Consider the following 26,735-nt stretch of genomic DNA (forward strand, 5'->3'; position numbering starts at 1 on the left):
CAGCGCACATACACCCACACCCACCCACCCACCCACACACACACACACACACACACACACACACACACACACACACAGTAGTAAGGTTAATGATTAGGGAGGGAATGAGAAGCTGCATGATTAGGGTGGTGAATGGTTAAGGAAAGGTTGGTGGAGTACCTGACGTGAGGGTAAGCAATTCTCTCCTAGCCTACTGATTAGTTAGGTGTACAGGCAGGGCAGGTTAGGGTAGGTTAGGGAAAGGAAGGGTAATTTATGTTAGGTTAGAGTCGGTGAGGTTAGGAAAAGGTAGGGTAGTTTAGGTTAGGTTAGGTTAAGTTAGATTAGATTAGATTAGGTTAGGTTAGGTTAGGTTACGTTAGGTTAGGTAGGGTAGAGTAGGACAGGGTAGGTTACTTCCGGTAAGGCAGGGCAAGGTAGGTTAGTTAAGGTACGGTAGGGTGGGGTAAATAGGTAGTAGTGTATTAGTAATGTAGGGTAGGTCAGTCGAAATAGCAACACACCCTACTTAATGAAGGTAGAGTAATGCTATCTTTATCACCCTAATAACAAAATAATAAGGGGCTGAGCCGGTAATCAAAGTCTGGCTAAAACTGGCAACACTAATGCGTCTCACACGCTAGGTCTACGAGTGTCCTTGCTACTGTTTCTTCTTCCTGTTAAAATGATACCGAAGCGATACAGATACCGACACCGTTATCAAAACAGAAACCAATACCAATACAGACACCAAAATCGACCCCAATACCAACACCAGTCCTTATACCGACGTGTACATCGACGCAGACAGCCAAACCAGGATATATACAACCCACCTAAATATGACATTAACGAGTAAAGCAAGACTGATGTATAAGCAGGAAATTGTGGTAGGAAAGCAACGGGGGGAGGAAGAGACAGACAGGCGAACAGAAACACAGAGACAGACAGACAGGCAGACACAGACACAGACTGATATATAGACAAATCAGTCACAAACCCACAACGCGAGTACATGCACACATCTTTACACACATTCACTTTCATTTAGCCTTCACATAAGCATACATTTGGAGTATTCCCCCCACTCTCTCTCTCTCTCTCTCTCTCTCTCTCTCTCTCCCCGCAAAAATTAGCCTTAGTTTATACAGCGAGGGTAATGCCACGAAAATATGTCCAATTTGGGGGTGTAGACATTCCACATTACAGTGTGTGTGTGTGTGTGTGTGTGTGTGTGTGTGTGTGTGTGTGTGTGTGTGTGTGTGTGTGTGTGTGTGTGTGTGAGAGAGAGAGAGAGAGAGAGAGAGAGAGAGAGAGAGAGAGAGAGAGAGAGAGAGAGAGAGAGAGAGAGAGAGATTCTTGCTTTAGAATCCTTACCTTCAACTTGTAGAATTAAATATCACAATGATAATCTTCTCTGTAACATGCAGCCTCGAAAGGACCATTAGATCTGTTGCTGTTTGTTTTCATTTGTACTTTTATACATTCCTTCCTTCCATCTCTCTCTCTCACTCTCTCTCTTCCTTTTTCCTTACCATTTCTGTCCACGCCCCTTCCCTTTTACTTCTACTTTTCTCAATATCTCTCCTAATCCTCCCTATTTCCCCTTCCAAGCTTCTGTTTCCTCGTCCCATATTCCTTCCTAGGCTCTCTGTCTCTGTCTCTGTCTGTCTGTCTGTCTGTCTGTCTGTCTGTCTGTCTCTCTCTCTCTTTACGAATGATCCCCTTTAGTCCCTCTCTCTCTTCTCCTCCCCCCTCCCACATATACCCCACCCCATACCAGCCCCCTCCCCCTCCCCCAACCTAGTACTGCTGGTATGTAAGGAACGTTAAGAGGACACGCTTTCCTCCCCCCCCCTTGCCTTTCCCCTTCCTCTTCCCCCCACTCCCTTCCCCTACCCTCCTTCCATCTTCTCTCCTCCCCTTCTCCTTCCTCTTTCTTTGGTGGGACGAAAAAACCTGTCTGGCTCTACAAGTTTCTCTCTCTCTCTCTCTCTCTCTCTCTCTCTCTCTCTCTCTCTCTCTCTCTCTCTCGTACCTCCACACTAAGGAATTGGAAATCAAGGGGTCACATTTTCTTTCCTTTGGTCAACAAGTTTATTTATGCTGGTACCTTGAGGGCGAACCACTCACTTCACCACCACGTCTCTCTCTCTCTCTCTCTCTCTCTCTCTCTCTCTCTCTCTCTCTCTCTCTCTCTCTCTCTCTCAACTTAGCCGCATCATCTTTTGCCAGTTTTCTCATTCTTTCCAACTTTCTCTTTTCCTCACCCTCTCGTGTTCAATGTCTGTGTGTCTGTCTGTTCCACACAAATAAACACATACACCCTCTCAATCTCTCTCACAGAAGCGCACACACACATTCTCATTTTACACACACACACACACACACACACACACACACACACACACACACACACACACACACACACATCCCCCCCCTCTCTCATCATTCATCATTCACTAGATGACTCATTCGTCACACTTGTTCCATTCATCACTCTTCACTCTGGACACTCGTCAGTCTACGTTACTCCTAATGAATGAGAGAGAGAGAGAGAGAGAGAGAGAGAGAGAGAGAGAGAGAGAGAGAGAGAGAGAGAGAGAGAGAGAGAGAGAGAGAGAGAGAGGTGAAATGAAGGAAGAAGAATGGAATAGAAGGGGATTCGGAAAAAAAGAAGGCAAAGGGAGAGAAGAGAGGATAAAGGAGCGAGACAGAATGGAGATTGAAATGCGATGAGTGAGATAAAGGAGGCAGAAGGAGAAAGGTAAGGGGGAAAATAGAGAAAGAGAAATTAAGATGGGGAGAAAGAAATGGGGAGACCACTGGGACGGGAGGGATTAGATAGCAAACAAAGGGAGAAGGAGAAAAAGGGAGAGTCAAGGACGAAAAGGGAGGAAGGAGAAAAAAAAGGGAGAGGAAAAGAAACGGCAACATGCGCAGGGAAAAGAGGCAGGGAGGATAAAGAATGACAGGGAGCGATGGAGGCATGATGATAAGGGAGGGAAAGAGACGAAGGAAAGGAAGGAATGTGTTATTATTCTCTCTCTCTCTCTCTCTCTCTCTCTCTCTCTCTCGTCCTGTTTGGCTTATGGAGAAAAGAAACGGAGAAGGAAGGGAGAGATGAAAGGAAAGAGGGGGGAGGAAGGGAATGGCGTAGGCAGAAGGTGAGAAGAAAACGAGAAAGGATATAGTAAGGTAGGGAAAGTGAGAGAGAGTAAGGAAGAGGAAGGGATGGAGATAAGCATGAGAAGGATGGATGGAGGTAGGAAGGGCGAGCTGGAAGGGCGAGGTAGGGACGGATGGCAGGAAAAAGAAAGTTGGAAGAAAGGAAAAGAGAGGGGAGAGGAAGAAGAAGGAAGACAGGGAGTAAAGGAAAGAAGACGTAAGAGACGAGAAAAGGAAATAAGAAAGGGAAAGAGAGATGGAGGGAGGAAGGAAGAGGGAGGGAGTGAGGGTGGGAAGGAGAGACTTTCCGCAGCTTGTCAGAGGGACGACTGATTGAGATAGATCAAAGCTGGTTAGGGGGGGGGAGGAGGAGGAGGAGGAACTAAAGGCACACAACTTGGAGAGAATTTTAAAAAATGCAACAAATGAAATACTACCGACACTATATCAATAAAGCACTTCTGTAACCACCATATCACATAACTAAAAACATATAAAAACTCCCAAAAATCACTTAAATCATCATCATCCTCACCATCATCATCATCATCATCGTCATCACATACACAGACAAACTCAAACCTTACTAAAATCGCCCGCACATTCAAAGTACAGTACTCAGAACACGTAACAAAGCACACAGCATACTACGACCACCACTTAAAAGTACTTAACACTCAATAATCCTCTTAACACTTGCAAAAACGCACTTAGCACTAACCAAACTTACAAAGGTTTGTATGCAAACACGCTTAATATAAGCGTACAATAATCTACTTCAACACTTATCAATGCACTTAACACTTAAACTGCACTTTAACACTTACGATATCTCTCCAAAGGGCGCGAATGCTTCTCTCAAAGTGTGCGTCTCGATTTCTGGGCTGAGATCGCCTACGAAGATGTGGAAGTGCTCTGCAAGAGACAGAGAAATGGTTAGCTGGGGGTGCAGAGGAAGTGGGGAGAGATAGTCTGGAAGGCAGGGAGATGGGGAGAGTTGGGTGGAAAGAACTGGAGAGAGGGGAGGGTTAGTTTCTTCCTTCCCTCCTTCAGTTCTTTCCTTCCGTTCTCTCATTTCCCTCCTTTCCTTTTTTTTTCTTTCAATTTTTCCGTCTTTTCTCTCTTCCTTCTTTCTCCTCTTTTACTTTGTTACCTTTCCTAAGAGTCAGAGACCAATAAAGAGAAGGCGAGAGGAAAGAAAGGATACGAAAAAAGTAATAATATGGAAGAAAGTCACTAAAATGGGAAACAAGAAAATGTCTACAATGGGGAGGGATAGATGGGGAAAAAGAAAAGAGAAGCGAGGAAACGAGGGAGAGACAGAGGGAGAGAGAGAGGAGGGAAGGCAGGAGTGGTGGGAGGGATGGAAGGGGAGAGGGATGGAAGGAAAGAAGGAAGGAGAGGGAGAGGGAAGAGTGGAGACAGGAAAAGGGAGTTAGAGGGCACCCAGTGAGTGTTTGTGAGCGAGTGAGGAGTGAGGAAAAAGGAAAGGGTGAGGGAAAAACGAGAGAAAAGGAAGGATAGGAGGTATAGTATGTATGGAGGTATATAGGGAGAGAGAAAATGGAGGACAGTAGAGGAGGGATGGAGAACAGATAGAGCTGGAAGGAAAGAGGGGAGGGAGGGAGGAAGGGAAAGGGGTGGGAGGAAAACAATACAGATAGGGAGTGGAAAAGAGGTAGTATGGAAAGGGAGACTTGAAGGGAGACAGACCATATAGAGAGTGAGGGAAGGGGAGGAGCAGTAGGACGGGAAAGCGCTTGTGCCGTCGGTCTGTTCGTGTGTGTGTGTGTGTGTGTGTGTGTGTGTGTGTGTGTGTGTGTGTGTGTGTGTGTGTGTGTGTGAGGGAGTTTTTGCGTGGCTGAGAGTGGGCAAGTGTAAAAGTGCGTGCGTGAGTGCGTGCGTGCGTGCAGGTGCTTGCGTGAGTGTACAATGCTTTCACAAAATGTATTGTTTCTCGGGTAACCTTGCCATGCACTCAAGAGCAGGGGAGGGGGAGGGAACGGGGATGGGAAGGAAGGGAAAAAAACGAAGGTGGAGGGAAGGGAAGGGGAGAGAATGGAAGAGAAGAGGAGGAGGGGAGGTATAGGAGGGAAAGTCGAGGTAAAGAAGGAGAGGAGGAGGAAAAGGGAGAAGGGAAGGGGAGATACCAATATAATCTGACAATGTAATTCTCTCTCTCTCTCTCTCTCTCTCACCATCTTCCACCCTCCCCATCTCCCCTCTCACTCAAACTCTGGCTCCACTCTTCCCCACCCACTCTAACTCTTCAACTCATCAAAATTTCCCTTCTCCCTATCCACTCTTACCTCTTCCCCTCCCCACCCAATCCCCAATTCCACCCCTCCCCTCTCCTGACCTCTCTTCCCTTCTCTTCCTTCTTTTCCTTTCCTCTCCTTTCCTTTCCTTTTCCTCCTCTCCCTTCCCCTGTCCTCTCCTCTCCTCTACTCCCCACTGAATATTAAACCCGGCCACTGCGCTGGGGAGAGTGTACCCGCAGGCCTTCTCCCCAAGGACCTCTCCCCGATGAAGTTTTAGGCGAGGAGAGTGGGTGGGGCTGGGGAGAGGCGGAGAGAGTGGGTGCGTGTTGGGGTGGGGCTCTGGAGGGGAAGGGAGGGAGAGGAAAGAGGGTCAGAGGGAGGGGGAAGGTAAGGAAAGAAAGTGTGAGGAGAAGAATGTGAGAAGCGGCAGTGTGTGGGGAGTAAAGAAAAAATGGAGAGTGTGGGGAGCAGAGAAGACAGTGTGGGGAGTAAAGAACGTAAGGAGAGAAAGAAACTACAGTATGGGGAGAGGAGAAAGGGAAGGCAGAGTGGGGAGAAGACATGAAATGGCGAACGTAAAATGACTGACGGCATGAGAAAATTTTATCACCGTCTAATAAATCTGGAAATAAAACAGTTCTTTATTGCTTACTGTGCTCAGGGTAAATAGCAATATAATAATAATAATTAAAAAAACAGTAGTGGTTGATTAAACAAGACAGGCTATCATTTCCTAGCCTAACCTGATCTAAATATCCTAACCTACCCTACCCTTATCTAACCTCGTCCAAACAGAACTGATCCACTCCAACCTGAATATTAAGCCGTAGTTGCACCACTCAATCAGCTTTAGTTACTGGGGTAGGAATGAGTCTCCTTAGTTACTATTCATATCGACTTTCAACCCTGCATACCATTAGCCATTAATTAAGCTGAAAGGGATTAGGGATCTTTGCCTGGTTCGAACAAGCACACAATAACCAACATAACTTCTGCTAACTAATCTACCCCGCGGTACGGTAAGGGAAGGGAAGCTGGAGATAAAATATAAGACAAAGGCAACAAGAGAATAACAAAACAGATGTGGCACAAACAGACGAACAGGCCTAAACCCAAAGGTGCATAAATAACCAACTAATTAATTTATCGTGAAGTGATGGTGGTTACCTGGGGAGGACCAAGGTGGCGAAAAGAAATTCATAAATACGGGTAGACAGACACCCAGCCGACATTGATATCACTCTGAATAACGGATGAGGGGATGATGGTGAAGGTGATTATGTTCCACAAGAAATGTACTACTACTACTACTACTACTACTACTGCTACTACTAATGATGAAGAGGAAGAGGAGTATTAATTATTATTAAAATATTCCATCCTTTTCACTACCGTTTTCCTATTCTCTCTCTCTCTCTCCTCACCCACACCTTTCCCTCCCCTTCCCTCCTTTCCTTCCTGTCTTTCCCTCCCGCTGCCCCTCCACTCCCCTCCCCCTGCCAGCGCCACTCTATCTTCGTACTATATTTATGTCCCAGATGATCCTGTTGTCATATTTTGCGATAAAAGCAAAGACGGGGCATTTGCATAACAGGGTTCCCGCAATGGCCGCCAAGGAGAGAGAGAGAGAGAGAGAGAGAGAGAGAGAGAGAGAGAGAGAGAGAGAGAGAGAGAGAGAGAGAGAACAATGATAAACAATGCATCAATCCATCAGACCATCTCAATTTATTAAAGCTTTCAAAAACATGGCTTCCTCTCTCTTTCTCTCTCTCTCCTTTATTCTGCATCTTTTCCTCCTCCTCTCTTCCATCTTTTTTTTCATTTTTTCCCTTTTTCTTTCCCTCCCTTAAGGTCTCAGCCTCTTTTAATCCTCTCCTCTTCATTCCTCCCCCCTCTTTCAAGTCCTCCTCCTTCCTCGCTTTCTCTTCCTCCACCTTACCCCACCTTCTCCCTCCTTCCTTCTTCCATGTCTCCATCTTCTCTTCCTCTCTCTTCTTTCTGTCTTATCCCTTCCAATCTTATCTTCTTCCTTTTCTTTTCCTTTTCCTTCTTCTCTTTTCCTTCCTTTCCTTCCTCCCTCCTTCTTTTCCCTACCACCACTACCTCCTCCCTTCTTCTTACACCCCTCTACCCCCTTCCTCCTCTTCTTCTCTTCCACTTTCTCACCAACTGTCCAACAGCCGAAAAAATTCCCGCCACACTCTCTCTCCCTCTTTCTCTCCTTTCCTCCCTATTAGCCCTCCTTCCTCCCCCTCCCCCCCAAACAAGCAAGGGATGTCGCTAAGTGAGGAAAGATGCGGTTTGCTCGTACGTCAGGCAAGGCGGCGCGGAAAAAGATTCAAAAACAAAGAAACCCAAACTGTCGTACCATTGAGGAATTTTGGTCGCCTTATTTTTGGCGCCATGTGCTGCTGAGTGAGTGTATAACGGGGGGAGGGGGTACATGAGCTTTATATTTGTCTGTCTGTACTTACCGGTATCTATTTCTATATGCCGGTATCCGCATGTGAATTTGCGGTACCTAGTTGTCGAAATTTGGCTATAACCGTTTCTCATTAGTTACATTCTACCCATCTGACTTTCTACACATTTAGTCTAATTTTTGTATCTACAGTAATTCTATCAGTCTACAACTATCTGCCTAGCCTATATCTATTTGCCTTTATCTACCTATTTACCTATCCATCTACTCTTTGCATTGCTTCAAGTATATCCACTTGACTCTCTGTATTTATGCATCTTTAAATCCATCTCGAATGTTCACTTATCTTTCTATTTACATCTCTCTCTCTCTCTCTCTCTCTCTCTCTCTCTCTCTCTCTCTCTCTCTCTCATAAACACTTCTGATTTTGTCTCTTATGTCTCTCCATCCGTCCATCCATCCTTCTATCCAAGTCTCTCCACCAGTTCCTCCATTAAACACTACCGAAACTGTCTCCTATGTATCCATGTATCTCCATCCATCTATCCACCCAACTCTCCAAGCTTCTCCATCTCAGCACCAGCTCCTCCATCTCTATGCACCGAGGAGCGGCAGCAAATCACACTCGGTCCAAACTATCCCACCACTTTGCCTCTCAATTTTAGGCTGCGTCTGCATTCCAGCTTACTATCCTTCAACTGTATTGCATCTAGTCTGCTCAGCTGTCTGTCTGTCTTGCCGTCTATGTGCTGAGCTGGCTTTCTATACGAGTCTATCTTATAGCAACAGAGCTTTATCTTTGGTGGACAATTTTTTGCTGTGTCAGTTTTATCAATCTGTCAATCTGTAACTACCTACACATTACTCCCAACACTAACAAATCTATTTGTATCTATTTTTCGATTATTCTCAGGCTAAAGTGTGACAATTCAGCTTGATAGATTCCCTAGCTAGATAGGTTAAATAGTCTTAGTTGGCCAATACCTTCAAGTTCTTCACTATAATATACTTACAAACAGTTGAATTAGTAAACTCCATCAGACTGAAAAGATGCATAAATGACACATCTAAACAGGTATAAAGTTCCTACGTCTCTAGTAAGCTTAATTAAATCGTCTGGAAGTAATAAGTAGACACTGGAAGGGGTTATTTTATTATCAATGCCTGACCACCACCAAAGAGTAAAGGATCGCTAGACTGTGTGGTCTATGCAACTTCCCTTCCCCCCTCCCGCCATCCGTCATTCCTCCCGCTCCGTCAACTCCCGTCCATTGTTATTTTACACCGCTTGAACATACGTACGTACGTGTGTGTGTGTGTGTGTGTGTGTGTGTGTGTGTGTGTGTGTGTGATAAATACTAAGGAAGAATATAAGATCTGTAAAGTATGAGAACGAAATTAAAAGCATAATAAATACAAAAACAAAACTCAAAATCGAAGAAAAGATATGAAAAGAATAAATAATGAAAAATAAAACTACACAAAACGGAGAAAATAAATCATGGCAACGAAAAAAATCCATGACAAAGTGTAGCCCATTCTCTCTCTCTCTCTCTCTCTCTCTCTCCACTCAGTTCTTCATTCCTCCCTCTCCCTTTTCCTCTGCTCTCCTATGAACCCCCTTCTCCCCTCTCAATTCTCCCCTTCCCATTTTCCCCCTTTCCCCCAATCCATCTTTTCCTCCTCCCCCCTTCTCCTTCCTTCCTCCCCCTTTATCATTCTTTCACCCCATCCATCTCCGCCACTCCCTCTCCCTCATCTTATTTTCCAACCTCCTTCTCTCTTCTACCTTTCTTCCTCCTTTTCTCCTCCCTTCCTTATCCCTTCTCTTTTTTTCTCCTTCCCTTCCAGTTCCTCCTCCATTTACTCCATCCCCTCTTTCCCCTTTTCCCTTCCACCATCAACCTCCCTTCTTCCATCTTCCCCTACCTCTTCCCTCCCTCCTCCGTCCCCCCTTCCCCCCAAATTCTCTCCATACACCATCTTCTGTCAGGCGAGAATGAAGGGAGACAACTTTCTCTATTTTTTTCCTCCCTTTTCCTTCTTCCTTTATGGCAGAGAGGAATGGGATGGATGGGAGGGATGGGGGGGAGGAGGGGAAGGGAGGGATGGGGAGGAGGAGAGGAAGAGTGGGGATGGGATAGGGATGACGGGAAGAGAGAGGAAGGAAGGGAAGAAAGTGATGGAATGGAGGTGACAAGAGAGAAGGGAAAGGAAAAGGAGAAGAATGAGAGGGAAAAGAAAGATTGGAAAAGGAAGGAATTAACAGAATGGAATGGAATGGAAAGGAATGAAGAGTCATAATGGAAGGGAGAAATATGGGGACAGCAACAATGAGAGAGAGAGAGAGAGAGAGAGAGAGGGGGGGGGGGCGGACTGGACACTGACATATCATGAGTGTGAATACTAATGTACGGGGCCGTGCGACAGAACATATATATCTACTACTGTATCTACTACTAGGGGGGGAGGAGGCGGGGGGCTGGAAGGGTAGAGAGGGAGGGGGGGAAGAGGAGTTGAGAGATGGCAGTAGAATTAGCTGGGGGTGAGAGGAATGGAGAAGGCAGGGAAGGGGAAGAAGAGGGAAAGGAAGGGTTATTGGGTGAGGGAGCAAGAGGGATCAAGAGGGAGCAAGATGGGAAAGAAGAGCAGGGATGGTAGTGGAGGGGGAAGAGGGAGTTTTGAGGAGCAAGGGGAATAGGAGGGGAGAAGTAGAAAGGAGATGGAGGAGAAAATGAATAAGTAGAGAGGGAAGGAGGAAAGGGAGGTTGAAGGTTGGAGAAAGCATATGGGAACTGAGCAAGAGAGAAGAATAGGGGAGAGAAAAGGGTAGGAATAAGGAAGGTGACATTATTGAGGGTGAGAGAATGGGAGAACAGGGAGAGAAAATATAACAGAGGAACGAAGGAAGAAGAGAAAAGGAAGAGAAAGTCAGGAAAGAGAAAAATGGGAGAGCAGAGAAAGGAAACAGAGAGGAGTAATAAGACGGACGACATATCAAAGGAAAAGGAGAAAGAACGAAAAACGAGACAGTGGAGGAATGAATGAAACAAGAAAGTTAACAAAGATAAAGAAACAAAAGAATGCATGAATGAAGCAAGAAAATAAGTAAACGGATGAAACAGAGTAAATAAATGGATGAAACAAAAAAATTAATGAATCGATAAAGACAGGAACTATATGAATGAGTAAAGGAATGAAAGTTAGAATAACGATATGAATAAATAGCCCCCAAAATCGCGAAGGAAACGAAGGAACAACGAAACGGAAGGAAGGAAGGGAGGAAAGAGGGAGGGAAAAAAAGGGGTAAAGGGAGAGATGGAAGGAGAGAAAGAAAACTAGAAACTGATAGGGGGAAATGAAGAGGAAGAGACGAAAGGAGAAAAGGAGAGTACGAAGAGGGAGAGCGAAGGGAGAAAGGGGGAGATGGAAGGAGACAGCAGCTAGCGGAGGAGGTAGGGATGTGGAGAGAAAACAAGGGGGGGAAGGATGGAGTGGAAGAGGAAGGATGAAGTGGAGAAAACAGGAAGTAGAGAGGGAGAGAGAAAAATAAAGGCAGTAGAGAGGGAGGAAGAAAAAAAAAAAGGGCAGGAGAGGGAGAGAAGGACGGCGTCATCCAACCTGATGATTGAATTGTCTAGGAAGATATGTTGTCCATACAGGGAGGGGGAGGAGGGGGGAGAGAGGGGAAAGGGAGGAAAAGGGAAGGGAATGAATGGAAGAAGGAAAGAATGACCGAGGGAGGTAAGCAGGGGTCAATAAAGGAGGAAGAAGAACGTATGAAAAGTGGAGACAAGGACGGAGAAAGGAAGGGAGGAGAAAGGGAACCTAAAGAAATGAGAGGGAGGAAAAAGGGCAGGGACGTTGGGGTAAGAAGGATGGAGTGGGAGGTAGGGGGTAAGGAGAGAATTGGAGAGAATAGGCAAGAGGGTAGACAGAGAAGAAGTATTATTGCTTTACAAATCTTAGGCATCCCCCTTTCCTCTCCTCCCCGTTCTCTTTCCCTTCTCTCCACCCTACCGCCTCTCTCCCCATTCCCCTCTCCTCTACCTATGCTCCTCCCTCTGGTCTCCCCACCTACTTTCCCCCCTTATTTCCTCTCCCTACCTTTCCAATCTCCATCTCGATCTCTCCCTCACCCCTTCTCCACCTCACCCCACCTCATTTTTACCCTCCCCAAAACTCACCCCGTCAATTCTAACTCCTATTTCTTCCCCACTATCTCAACCTTCTCCATTCTCTCTTGTCTATAACCCTCTTCCCCCTTCCTCTATACTCCCTCCCCACTACCCCTCTCTCTGCTCCCCATTTCTACCTACCTCAATCTACCTCTTCCTTTTTTCCTTTATTCCCCCTCTGAATACTCTATCCTGTATCCGCCCTCCTCTTCCTCTCTCGATCCCTTTACTGTCCCCCTCTCTATCTGTCTCTCTTCTCACTACACCCCTGGTCTCTCCCCATCCACCCCCATTTTCTCTTTCTACATCTCTCCATCCTCTACATCTCTCCATCCTCTCCTAACCCCCTCTCTACCTCCTCTACCCCCATGCGAGCGGCAGGGAACATAAAAACAACATTAGGACCCTCACACATTTTTATTAATAAAATCTAAACGGCGGGCATACATGAATGGCTAACTACGGGGTAATGGGGAGAAGGAGGGGGAGGAGGGGACGGAAAGGGGGGAGAGCGAGTGAGGGAGTTGAAAGACAAGGAGGAATTAGGTAGGAGGTGGGGTGAGAATAGTGAGGAGAGGCGGAGGGGAACAGAAGAGGAAGGGAAGGTGGAGGGGGAGAAGAGGAAGGGAAGGTGGAGGGGGAGAAGAGGAAGGGGAGGCTGAGGGGGATGGAAAGGTGGGAGGATAGGGAGAGAGGAAGGGAGAGGAGAGGGAGGGGGGAAAGAGGGAGAAGGGGAAAAAAAGAGGGTGGGCAGAGGGAGGAAAAGGGGAAGAGGAAGAAGGAAAGAATAAGGGGAGTTTAAAGATAAGGGAAAACAGGGTAAGAAAGAAGGTGTGGGGAAAGAGAGATCGAGTGAGAAAAGAGAGGATGAGAGGAGGAGGAGGAGTGAGTGAGAGGGAAGTACGGTGAAGGTAAAGGAAGAAGGAAAGTAGGAAAAGGAGAGGAGAGGGAAGAGTTGGGAGATAAGGGAGAGGAATGAGTGAAAAAAAAAAAACAGAAAAAGGGAGAGAAAAGACAGAGAGAGGACTGGAGGAGGAGGAGGAATGGTGAAGGAGAATTAAATATGTAAGAAAGTGGGGAAAAACAAAGAAGGGGGAAGAAGAGGGAAAAAGAAAAGGGGGAGAGACGGACGTGGAGGATGGGAGAGAGAAGGGTGAAGCAAAAGAGCGGCTGATGTACTGAAAGATAGATAGAAGAGAAAAGAGGATGGAGGGGAAAAAAAAAGATGTGAGGAAGGATTAGAAGAAGAATACTAAAAGTGGAAGAAGGATGGATACGAAAGAAAAGAATATTAACGATGATAAAAAATAAAAATCTAAAAGTTCAGTGATTACAAATATTACAAAAATCCTAAAGACAATAGAAAAAACTGAGATAGCAAAACCAACGTATTACGCAAAATGAAAAAAATAAGATAAAATAACAAAGGAGCGCTGTGTGTGTGTGTGTGTGTGTGTGTGTGGAGAGAGAGAGAGAGAGAGAGAGAGAGAGAGAGAGGATAAAGGGGTAGGGACACGGTTGAAATAAGTAATGAGATAGGAGGGGAGAGAAGAGGATAAGAGGGGGGTGAAAGAGGGGGAGGAAGGGGAGAGGGGAAGAAGGGAGGGAGGGGCAGAGGAGGAAAGAGGGAGAGGGAAAGGAAGAGGAGGAGAGAAGAAGGAGAGAGCAAAGAAGGGGAGGGAAAGAGGGAATACAAGCTGTGAAAGAGGAGGTAGAGAAGAAAGGGAAGGGGAAAGGAGAGATAAAAGTGGGAGGAATGGAAAAGAGAAAAGAGAGAAGGTAGGGAGAGGAAAAGGAAAGGGGAAAAAGGAAGAGGGCCAAGATATGTGAGAGAGAGAGAGAGAGAGAGAGAGAGAGAGTTCTCTCTCTCTCTCTCTCTCTCTCTCTCTCATTCCGGTGACGTATTCCTCCCCTACAACTAAGAGGGAGGCATTCAGAAAAGAGAAAATGAGCGAGGGAGGGGGTAGGGAGGGAGGGAGGGAGGGAAAAGGGGAGGGAGGGATGCAGACGAACGGGAAGAAAGGAGGAGGGAGAGACTTGGGAGGGGGAAAGCGAGGGACTGGAAAGAAGGATTGAAGGAGGGAAGAAAAAGAGGAATGAACGGATGAATGAATGAAGGAAAGAATGAATGAATATTTAGATGAATAAAGGGAGGAAGGAAAAGATGGAGAGAGAGAGAGAGAGAGAGAGAGAGAGAGTAATGAGACCATGTACTTTACGTCCTAATGAGACACTTTCCTCCACTCTTCACCTCCCTCTCTCTCCCTCTCTCTCTCTCTCTCTCTCTCTCTCTCTCTCCTTGTCCCTACCCTTTATTTCCCCTCTTTCCTCCCCTTCACCTCCTACTCACAGCTAATTTCCAATTCCCCATTTCCTCTTTCTCTCACTCCTCCCCTCTCCACTGCCACTTCCCCACTACCCTCCCTTTACGCTGTTCTTCCTACTCTCTTCCCCATCTCCTCTCCTCCCTCTCGTTATTCCCCCTCTCTCCCCCTCCCCCTTCTCTGTCTTATGAGGAGTCAGAAATTGCTCCCCAACGCTTCCCCCTCCCCACCAATTCTCCTAACCTTCCCATCCCTATCCCCCTCCTAGCTCACCCCACTCTCCTTATATATTCTGATACTACTTCCCCATTCCTATATTACTCCCCTCTCTCTCCCTGCACCACCACCTCTCCTCTCTCCTTCCTTCCACTCCTCCTCCTTCCTTTATTCATCTCCTTATCCCTTTCCCCTCCCTCTCCCCTCTTCCTTTCCCAACCCTTCTCCCTTCTCCACTCACCCTCCCATTCCTACCATGACGCCAGAAATTACCCCTAACCCCCCCCCCCTCCTTTTCCGCACCCACTCTCCTTCATCTATTCCTTATCCCTCCGACTCTCCCAACGGACAGTCAGAAATTAACCTCCCCTTCCCTCTCCCTGCCACTCGCCACTCCCCCTCTCACATTCACCTTTCCCTCTCCCCTCCGATCCCCTCCCCTCACCTCCCTTTCCTTCCACACACCTTTCTGTCCCCCCTCTCTCCTAATCCCCTTCCCTCTCCCTCCGATTCCCTACCCAACCCATCCCTTCCTCTCCCTATCCTCCCGCTCCCTCCTCCCCACTCGATGTAATTTGTATGTAGATAACATCTCGTATATCAATGACAACTGGGTCCCTCCCCCTCCCTCCCCCCTCCCCCCCAGGATCAGAGGGGGGAGGGAAAAATGGACTGACGAACCACTGGACAGGAGAGAGGGGTCAGATGAAAGGGCAGGTGAAAGGGGGGAGGAGAAGGAGGGATGGAGGGGGGGGAAAGATGAGGGTAGGTGAGAGAGGGGGGAGGAAGGGTAAGGGAGGTGAGGTGAGATCTGTGTGCGTGTGCGTGTGTGTGTGTGTGTGTGTGTGTGTGTGTGTGTGTGTGTGTGTGTGTGAGAGAGAGAGAGAGAGAGAGAGAGAATCAATAAAGGATAACAAGAGCGAATGAGACAAATACATAAAAAAGACGAGACGGAAAGAATGAAAAAATGAATTAAATCCTCAGATAAGAAAATATGCAAAGAAAGAGACGCAACGAAAGCAAAGACAACAAGAAAGAAGGAAAGGAAGAAAGAAGGAACGAAGAAAGGATGGGAAAAAAAGGAGAAACAGGCAGAATGATGAAGATGGATGTAAAAATATAAGCAATACGACTAGAAAGGAAGGAAGGAAGAAAAGGAATGAAGGGAGTAAACAAGGAAGCACGAAATAATGGAAAAAAAAGGGAAAGGAAACAGGATGAGTCAAAGGAGAAAGATCACAGGGAGGAAAGATGGAAGGAAGGAAGAAGGAAGAAAATGAACGAAGGAAGATAATGTATTCAGAGAGATGCCGAGACAAGATCCTTCACTTACCACCCATCACCTCCCATCACCAACAATAACAATAACAACAACACGGTGAGAGAGAGAGAGAGAGAGAGAGAGAGAGAGAGAGAGAGAGAGAGAGAGAGAGAGAGAGAGAGAAACTCAAATTAGAGATACGACAAGAATAAAGGCAATTAAAGAAACCTTAGACAAAATGAGAGGACAAAGAGAGAAAAATAAAGATAGGTCTAATCTAAATGACTAAAGAAGGGCAAAGAAAATTAAAGACTAGGAGAAAAGTAAGCAAGAGGTCGATATGTAAAGCAAACTACAGACAGGAAGGCAGTCTGAGATATCAAGAGAATTAAAGCCAATTAGAGATAGTTAGAGAAAGGTAAAGCCAATTAGAGATAGAGAAAGACATAAAGAGAAACGACCATTACCAACCTGAACTTACGAGGTGATTTGGCCTTAACTATGGAGCTTAATCTCTCTCTCTCTCTCTCTCTCTCTCTCTCTCTCCAAAAATGACATTAAAAAAAACTCAAGAAGGGAAATCATGTATGATAAGTAAAAATTAAGAGAGAGAGAGAGAGAGAGAGAGAGAGAGAGAGAGAGAGGTATGTAATCAAGGTGAGAGAAAGCCTACCTGTTCATATTATGCTAATGATTCACTACCTGCCTCCCTTCTCACCTGCCTCATTTACCTGCCTCATCACCCTACCTGCCGCTCTCTCTCTCTCTCTCTCTCTCAGGAAATGGGAAAGGGGGAGGGAGAGGATAGTGTGAGGAAGGTAAGAGAGAAGGGAGGAGGAGTGAAGGGTTTCTGGAGGGGAAAAAAGGAGGGGAAGAGTAAAGACGGGGAGCTGGAAAGGAATCGGAAGTTGGAAATGAATGGAGGGAAGGGAGGAGATGGAGAAGTGAGGGGGAGAGAGAAAATGGGATGGGCACGAGAATGTGGGAGGGAAAGATTATGCGAGGGGAGGGGGGAAGGCGAGAGAGAAGAGAGAAATGTAAGCACATGGAAAGTAAAACAATGTGGAGCAAAGGGAGACACTGAGAGGGGAGAGAGGTGGGGAGAAAGTGTAGGGAAGGGAGAAGGGAGATGGGGAGAGGGAAGAGGAAGAAAAGAGGGGAGAATGCAGAGAGGGGGAGGGTTACGGGGTGGAAAGCTATGAGGGAAAGGAAGGATGAGGGGAAGTGGATGAGGGGAGGGGAGGAAGGAAGGGGTAAGAGGAGGGTAAAATATTAGGGGATGGATGATGTAAGGGTGAGGGGAGAGGGACGAAAGGGAACGGGGTAAGGAGAGAGGTGAAGGGGGTAAGCGGATGAGGGGAAGGGGAAGAGGGAGTAGAGGGAAAGAAAGTGAGGAAGGGGTTGAGGGGAGGGGGTGAGAGGCGGTTAAGAAAGGTGTAGAGTGGTGGGTGAGGGGAGTAGTGGAGAAGGGGAGAGAAGGGCAAGGAGGGGGGCTGGGAAAGGAAGTGAGGAAAGGCTCCGGGGGTTGGAATGAGGGTAGGACGGTGAGGGGTAGGGGCGGGGGGAGAAGGGAGGGGAGGGGAATGGGGGTGGGGGAAGATAACAGCCCGGATCCCACTATCTTGAAGGTATATTGAAGGAAGTCCATTAGAGCAGCCTTCCTCACACACACACACACACACACACACACACACACACACACACACACACACACACACACACACACACACACATCAAAATCCCGAACTTAAACATCGAAAGAAAATAATAATAATAAAGACAATCTCTAATAAATTTTTTGCCGTGTGATGCTGGGTAGGGCAATTAGCACGGGCATTAAGCATTTATATATTCATGTTGGCACTCATATATTTATAAAGGTACATTGGGGATTAATATACATAGCCCTCTGTATGGTCCTACCGCCCCAGCATTCATAACCTGTGTACATGTCGGTTTATTGGGTCTACACAGGTATACATGCAGGCTTGGAGGTAGGCATAACCTGAAAATACGTACACATAAAAACTGATATACATAGCCCTTCATGGCCCTATCGCTCCCACATTCATAACCTGTGTACATGTAGGTTTATTGGCCATACATGGGTATACATGAACACTGGTATACATGTGGACGTCAGAATAAACACATACAAAACTTACACACATTAATGCCGGTAAACACAGAGGCATCAGCATATGCATACATAAAAACTGGCATAGATCATCATAGTCACGCAAACCCTGTCTCATACCAATAAAGGTAGTATGAGGGGCAAGCACAAAGTGGGAGAGTACCAAATAATAATAATAACTATAATAATAATATATAATAATAATAATAATAATAATAATAGTAAATAAAAAGCCACAAGTTCACTCACTCTTCAAAACCTTCCGAAATTCCAGCTCCACCTCACATAGAAGATCCGCACAATAATTTCACATCGTAACTCCTGTGACGTAGACAAATCATTCCGTCGACTGTCGTATTTTCGCCGTTTCGTGTTTTTGTAGATTTTGTGCTATTTGTTGCATTCGTGTTTGATACTGTGCTTTGACGATTTCGTGTTTTTCCTGGATTCTTTTTTTTTTTTTTATAATTTCATGTATGTTGATTTCTTGATCTGGGGTAATTATGTTTTGTCGACTTTGTACTTTCGCTAATTCCGCACTTTTGCTGATTCCGTGTTTTGTTAAATTCGTGATGCTGTTGGTACTGAAAAGTATGTTTCTATTTTCCTTATATCTGTGTGCCTATTTCAACAAGTTAATTAAAATACAATGCTTGAGGGTGGGATAAAGGGAGGTGTATGGTAACGAAAACAACGAATACACATGAAAGCATGCAATTATAAAAATGCCCACAAAAACGTACTATCACACACACACACACACACACACACACACACACACACACGCACGTACGTATACACACGCATGCATAAAAACACCAGCACGTACACTTCCTTTGAACGAATCGACACATGCACACATACACGCACACACGAATACACACGCACACGCAAGCTACCGGTACTGTTATTGTTGCCAGGCGAGGGGGAGGGGAGAGGAGAGCAAGGGGAGGGAAGGGTTGGGGGATCGGGAGAGAAGAGAACAGGGGAGGGAAATGAGTGACAGAGAGGGGAGACTAGGAGGGAAAGGGGAGAGAACAGAGGGGAAGGCAGAGGAAAGGAGGGAACTGTGAAACTGAATGGGGAAAGGGAAAGGGTGAAAAGAGAGGAGGGGAGAGGAGGGGAATATAAGAGTTGGTGAAGGGGAAGAAGTGAAGGGATGGAAGGGGAGAGGGAGAAAGTTGTGTAGGGGAATACAATGGCGTAAAAGGGGGGGGGGGAAGAGGATGATGTGGGGGAGCAGTAGGAAAGGAGGGAGGGAAGGGTGAGAAAGGAAATGGAGGGATGGGGGGAAGACAGAGTGAGGAGAGGGATGAATGGTTAAGCAGAGGGAAAGGGTGCATAAAGAAGGCTAAGGTGAGGACAGGAAGATGAGGGGAGAGATAGGGGTGAGGAGAAAAGATGGGGAGGGGAAGAAAAAGAACAAGTGAACACAGGGCAAAGGGAGAAAGGGGAGAGGGGAAGAGTGAATAAGAAAAATAAAATAACAGAGGTACAGGCAGAGGGACAGGATAGATGAAAGGTGTGAGAGACAGCAGAGGTGAGGGAAGGAGTGAGGGGAAATGAGGGGTGAAGTTGGTGAGGAGAGAGGTGGGGAAGTAAAGGGAGACAGGGAGGAGAGGGGAGGGAAGAAAAGGAAGGGAAAGGACGTGAGGAGAGGGATGGGGGAAACAAGAGAAGGGAGAGGGGAAGGAAAGTGAGGGTGAGGGAGGGGAGGGAAGTGATGGATGAAGAGAGGGGAAATGAGGGGTGAGGGAGGACAGGGGAAGTGAGGGGTAAGGGAGGAGAAGGGAAGTGAGGGGTAAGGGAGGAGAAGGGAAGTGAGGGGTAAGGGAGGAGAAGGGAAGTGAGGGGTAAGGGAGGGGAAGGGAAGTGAGATGAGAGAGAGGGTCACATCTGGGCAAAATTAGATCAGGTTACCCCCCTTCTCTCTCTCTCTCTCTCTCTCTCTCTCTCTCTCTCTCTCTCTAAAAACAACCATCAGACTCAAACCCTTAAAACACTTCCCTGCACAGTCATAATTTCATTCAGAACCATAAAACAGCCAATCCTCACAATCGCACACAATCTCACAAAACAGATACCACAGTCATAACCTCAAAGAACACAATCATAATCTACCATACCTGCAAAAAATGCTCTCCAATTTGTACTCCTTTGTATTTCCTTTCTCTCTTTCTCTCTCTCTTATCATCTCCCCCTTTCCGTTTAGTCACGCTTCCCCCTCTTCTTCTCACTCTCACCCTCACTCTCTCTCTCTCTCTCTCTCTCTCTCTCTCTCTCTCTCTCTCTCTCGCTCCTCCTTCCCCCCTTCCCTCTCTCTCCCTCCCGATATGAGATAACATCAGCTGTTTTTGATGGAAGTAACACGCTCAGTGTGTGTGTGTGTGTGTGTGTGTGTGTGTGTGTGTGTGTGTGTGTGTGTGTGAGAGAGAGAGGGGGGGCGGGCCAGAACTACTACCAAGTTGAGAAGCCTCTGTTGCTACGAGTTAAAGAGGAACACCACGAATGTTGGTTGTAATGTTAGTAGTTGCAATGGTGGTAGTAGTAATGTTGGTAGTTAAAGTGGCATCTGTTGGTTGTGGTAATGGTGATAGTTGCGCTGATGTAGTTATTGTGATTGTTGCACTGTTATTTGTTAGTTGTGGTGATGGTAATGTTGGTAGTTGTGGTGATGGTAATGTTGATAGTTGTGGTGATGGTAATGTCGGTAGTTGTGGTGAGAGTGGTAGTAACGTTAATATTCGTTGTGATGTTGGTAGTGTTAGTAATAATGTTCCTTATGTACAGGTCTTTAAGAACCTAATTTACATATCAACCTACATATTTAAATCCCACTTCAGTATCTCAAAATTTCCCCCTTTAAATTCTCTTTGTCCCTTTAAATCCTCCTCTCACATATTTTACATCCCCTACATACTTATTTCCCATCAATACAAAACCAACCAGCACATTTAAACCCCTCTTCAACATTTTTAAATCTCCCCCATTTAAATTCCAATTGAGGCATTTAAACCTCCTACCTAGCCATTTAAATCCCCCAGCAAACTGTAATCCCCCATCTATCATCCAAAATCCCTTACCTAGCCACTTCCTCCTCCGACCAGCTTCAACCCTCCCATCCACACCATCATCATCTTGTCACTACGAAATGAAAAAAAAAAAAAAAAAGTACTGTTTTTGACATTTCATTTTCGCCTCTCCCTCCTCCTCCCTACCTCGCCGCCTTCGTCTTCTCCAGCTCTTTCCTTCGTCTTCTATAGCCTTCTTTCTCTTCTTGAGAGAGAGAGAGAGAGAGAGAGAGAGAGAGAGAGAGAGAGAGAGAGAGAGAGAGAGAGAGAGAGACGGGGGACAAGTTGTAACAACTGGTTCTAACTGCATAACCTAATCAAGAGTGAGAGAGAGAGAGAGAGAGAGAGAGAGAGAGAGAGAGAGAGAGAGAGAGAGAGAGAGAGGACCCTACTCTCTTATCTCCCTACCTTCAATCCTCACTGTCTCTTTACATTTCTTTCTCTCACCATCCTTGCCTCCCATCCTCCTTCCACACCTCCCTCTTTCTTTCCATCCTCCTATGCATGCCTTCCTCCCAATCTCTCCAGTGGTCTTTTTTTCAGTCTAGTTTCTTTATCATTACCTTCCTGTTCTTCTACTTATTTATTCTACCTTCCTACCATCCTCCATCTACGCCTCCTACTTCTGATCTACTACTTCTGTTCTCCCTTTCCTGCCTCTATCTCTTCTTCTGCCTCCCCATTTCCCCATCTAACTCCTGATTGCCTATATTCTTACTTCCATCCCTGGCTGCCTACTTGCCCACTTCCCAACTTAGTCTTCCAATCCTTGCTTGTCTACAGTCCTAAATATTCTTCTGTCTTCTTATCTCCTACTAACTTTCTACTTTCTTGCCCTCCTACCTCCATCATTCCTTGCCCATTTCTTCACCTATTACCGTGCCTTCTTGCCTACCTCCCTGCCTGCCTGTCTGCCTGCCTGTCTGCCCCAGCTCGACCACCTCACCATAAACATCCCAACTTACTGCCTCCAGACGCACCCTTAAACTTCACTTGTCAGAGCTGTGTGTGTGTGTGTGTGTGTGTGTGTGTGTGTGTGTGTGTGTGTGTGTGTGTGACTATTTGGCTATTCACACATACAAGCTACACAACCTGTAAGGGTGTATGACTACTCAATAGTACACACACACACACACACACACACACACGGATATCCACTTTAGTATACATTTAACCATTGCCATATGCATATATCCTCGGGTGGGATGGGTGGGGAAGGTGATTCAGTATATCATGCACACACATTCGTCAGTATACATAAAACACACTCGTTCTCCCGCCTAACAATTAAACTCACACACACACAAAAAAAAAGCGCACAAACACAGGAAAACATAAAAAAAACAAAAACCCTGGTGCTGTCAACACTATTTTTCCGCCAATCAAATTTGAGCCCAGCATAAGGGGGCGTGGCCAGGGGGCTTAGGGCGATCCTGATTGGTTTAGAAAAATATGACATCACTGGCGGGCGACCAATGGGAGGCTAGGGAATAAAAAATAAGGGTTTGATATATGGCAGGTTGAGCGCTGTATGAGTGACGGGGGGTTGGGGAGAGAGAGCGAGGGTGAGATAGATAGATGGAGACAGACAGATACAGATAGATACATACATAGAGAGAGAGAGAGAGAGAGAGAGAGAGAGAGAGAGAGAGAGAGGAAGGTATGCTAGGATGGTCTGGCAAAGGAGAGAGGAAGAATGTACGATGGAAGTATGACAAGGTAAGGAGAGAGAAGGTTAGGAAGGATCAGGCTAGGACAAAAAAATAATAAGGCTGAATTAGGCATGGGTTAGGCAAAATTAGGCAAGTATAAGATTACAATCAGACTAATAGGATAAGCACTGGTAAGGGAGGGAAGGGCAATCTACACAGGATCAGACAAGGATAGGATAAGGATGAGGCAAATAAGATAAGAGTAAGATAAAGATTTCGGAAAGGTAAGTGGAGTATAAAATCACTAAACTGGGCAAGGCATGGTAAACTAAGATAAGGCATGTATAAAACCAAGTATGAGGTAGCATTAAACAGGGATAAGGAAGAATTACGCAAGATAAGGCATGATTAAGACGCGTCAGACAGGATAAGACCAGCAAAGCAGGATAAAACAAGTATAAGGACCAGTGTAAAGCAACATTAAACAAGGATAAGGAAGAGTTAGGCAATATTAAGCATGTATAAGGCACGTGTGAGGAAGTATAAGGAAGTTAAGAGGAACAAGAGTATGAACAGCATGAGCAAGAGCAGGAGTAGCAGGTTAAAGCAGATATACCCAGCAGACTCGCAGGATCCAGTCATGGGGGAGGCAGGCAAGCAAGCAAAGAGAGGAGGACACGAGGAGTGCAGGAGAGAGGAATGGACAGGAGAGGAGAGGAAAGAGGTAGACGGAAGGGAGGGAGAGACAGCTAAGAAAGGAAGGAAGGGAGAGATGGGCTGAGAAAGAGAGGTCGAATGAAAGATGAAAAGAAAAGAAGGAAGAGGAACGCTGCGGGGAGAACAGAGGAAGATGACGATAAGGAAGACAGAAAGGTTGACGAAAGATATCTGGCAGGGAAACAGGTAGGTAGGATGAGAGGAAAAGAAGGTTAGGAAGAGGAGGAAAGTAGAGAGACGTAGAAGGAAGACAGAGGGAGAGAGACAGACAAGACAAAGGTAACAGAAGAGATCGAGGGACAGTAGTAAGAAAAAGATCAGAAAATAAAAGTACGGGAACATATCAAGGAAGAAGGAAATGAGAAGAGAAAAATGGAGAGGAGTAAAAGCCGAAAACAGAAGGAAAAAAGAAAGGTGAATAAAATAGACTAGGGAGGAACATGAGGAAATTGGAGAAAAGGAAAGGAGGGAAAGATGCAAGAAAAGATGGAAGGACAAATGGGCAATAAAAGGAGGAGAAGGAAAGGAAAAAAGTATGAGGAGAAATCAAACTAGTTGTGGAAAGAGGAAAGAAAGGAAAAGGAGGAAAAAAGGAAAGGATAAAAATAGAGGTTTAAAAGGAACAGTAGAGAAAAAGGTTCAGGTGTGAAGAGAAAGACTAATGAGGAAGGATCAGGTGTGGCAGAGGAAGGAAGGAAGGCAGAAGGAAGTAAGGACGGAAGGGAAGGGATGGTAAGAAGGGAGGGAGGGAGGGAGTGGGAAAGAAAAGAGGAGGAACTAAAGAGGAAAGTAAGAAAGGAAGAAAAGAATGAGAAATGAAAGAAATGAACCAAAGGAAGGAAAGAAGAGAAAGAGAAGGAAAGGGAGGGAGGATGGGGAGGAGAAGAAATGCAGGCAAAAGAGAAGTGAAGATGAGGAGACTGGAAGATGGAGATGAAATAATGAAAAAAAAAAGGGAAGACAAGATGAAAGATGAAAAGAGGAAAGAAGAGGTGAAAGAAGAGTATGAAGAGAGGAGAGCATGAGGGGATGAGAGCACCCTTGATCACTAATTTAGAGTGTATATTTTCGAGAATTTGTGAACACTATTGCACACTTGGATGGAAAAGAGAGAGGGAGAAAGAGGAGGGGGGGATGAGGGATGAAGACGGAGGGGAAGAAGGGAAAGAAAAGGGGAATAAAATGGACTCTACCTCCTTTTCTCCCCATCCCCTCCCGTCCACATCCTTGCTCTCCTTTCTTCCTTTCCCTTTCCCCTCCCTTCCCCTTCCTTCCCTCCCTTCAGGAGCCCTGGATGAAAAATAGTGGAGAGAATTGGACAATAAGGGGTGGAAAATGGGCGAGCAAATGGGGGGTAAGAGGCAATGGCCGATAAATAATGATAATGGGGAGAATCTTGAGTTAAGGGATTTTTTATTTCCACGTTCTTCTCCTCCCCAATTTACTTAATGTTTATCTTCCTTTATTTCCACCCCTTTTCCTTTTCCCTCCCTCTACTCAGCGCTAATCTTCTCTCCCCGTTCCTCTTTATTATCTTTTTCTCTTTATGTACTTCTCTATGTTCAGTTCTTTTATTCCCCTTCCTTTGCGTTCGTCTTCATTTCCTACAGTTTCTAAAAATCCCTAACTCATTTTTTCCTTAACATGTACCTATTTCTCTGCTTTACTTTCCTCTTAATATTTCCCTTCTTCTTTCTTTATTCCCCCTTTCCCTTCCCTTCTTCTTTCCCCCCCCCCTCTCTCTCTCATGACCTTCAGTACTATAAAACTATTGAAATCTATCCAAACATCTCGAAATGAATGGATCTTGATTGCAGCTCTCTTTTATTCATTTTTCTCTTTAATATTAGCTCTCTTTAATATTCGCTCTCATTTTTCTCTTTAATATTAGCTCTCTTTAATATTCACTCTCTTTAATATTCCGGCACTAGCGAGAGGTGAGCCGAGTCGGAATCTCTTGAAACTGCTGGAGTTTTTAGCAGTTCTCAAACCGAAATATTTATAAGGGTAAACATGCAGCTGAGAGAGAGAGAGAGAGAGAGAGAGAGAGAGAGAGAGAGAGAGAGAGAGAGAGAGAGAGAGAGTGAGAGAGAGAGAGAGAGTCTAACTTCTAGACACACATACGAAGACAGACGTAAAGATAAACAGACATGCACGTTCACGCTGCGCACGCACGCACGCAAGCACGCACGCACACACACACACACACACACACACACACACACACACACACACACACACACACACACACACCAAGCCTATCAAGTCTAAAAAAAAATGTTATTGGTAATTTCCCAAGTGAGTTGCCATACGTAACTGGCAACTCAACGACACGCCGACCGTTATTTCCTAAACTATTCAAAAATTCAAACTGCCAACGGTCAACGGACAAACGTACGAACTTCCTCCCTGGAGACCTCGATTTTTTCCTCCCTTTTTTTTTTCCTTATTTTATTATTTTCATTCTTATTTTTTGGGGAAAAATGTCAGGTAAGGGAGAGGAGTTGTGGAGAAATATGAAATGAAGAGGTAAGGGAAGGGAAGGGAGGAGAGTGAAGGGAAGAGAATAGAGGAGAAGGAAGGGAAGGGAACGGAAGGAAGGGAGGGAAAGAAGACGGAAGAAAATGGAAATGAAGGGATCGGCAGACAGGGAAAGGGAAGGGAAAGCAATTGGAAGGATAAGAGAGGAAGAGCAGATCAGAAGATATAGAAGTGATGGAACAGGAGGCAGGGAAGGGAAGAAGAGGAGAGGAGAGGAATGAAGAGAGAGAGAGAGAGAGAGAGAGAGAGAGAGAGAGAGAGAGAGAGAGAGAGAGAGAGAGAGAGAGAGCAAGCCGTTCTCAAGCCTACCTTAATGAAAATTTATCCCAGGCCCCGCCAGAAGACAGGAGAAGGCTTTTAATAACAGACCCGGCTTAATACATTGATGACGGGGGGGATGGAGAGAAGAAGGGGGAGAGGAGGGGGGGAGAGGAGAGGAGGAGAGAGAAGGAAGTAAATGAGAGGAAGGAATAAGGAAGTATGAAGGACGAAGGAAAAAGCACAGGATGAAAGGTGGACAGGAGTTTGGGAGTAGAAATGGAGAAAATTGGAAAAAAAACAAAAAAAGAGTTGGGATGGTAATGGAAGAGAGGAGAGTGTGTGCAGGAGAGCAGAGAGGAAAGGAAGGGTTGGGGAAGGACGGAAAAGGGGGAAAATGAGAGGAAGGGAAGGGGGAAAAGGAGAGGAAGGGAAGAAGGAAAAGGAAAGGGAGGAAAGGGAGATGAAGGAAAAGGAAAGGGAGGAAAGGGAGATGAAGGAAAAGGAAAGGGAGGAAAGGGAGATGAAGGAAAAGGAAAGGGAGGAAAGG

At 45.8% G+C, this 26,735-nt stretch overlaps 1 protein-coding gene across 1 annotated transcript in view; it reads right to left on the bottom strand.

Annotated features, from left to right (window-relative positions):
* The window catches only part of LOC145410329 (cytotoxic granule associated RNA binding protein TIA1), a 1,031,692-nt gene that overhangs the window by 152,020 nt on the left and 852,937 nt on the right, over positions 1–26,735 (bottom strand). Inside the window, exon 4 of the mRNA XM_080280462.1 lies at positions 3,975–4,062. Within this exon, the coding sequence (XP_080136588.1) occupies positions 3,975–4,062 (88 nt within the window). The remainder of the gene's footprint in view (positions 1–3,974; positions 4,063–26,735) is intronic.

This window comes from Coenobita brevimanus, chromosome 85 (genome assembly GCF_032717465.1).
Source record: "Coenobita brevimanus isolate Jiangsu-jjx chromosome 85, ASM3271746v2, whole genome shotgun sequence".
In the NCBI taxonomy this organism is placed as follows: domain Eukaryota; kingdom Metazoa; phylum Arthropoda; class Malacostraca; order Decapoda; family Coenobitidae; genus Coenobita; species Coenobita brevimanus.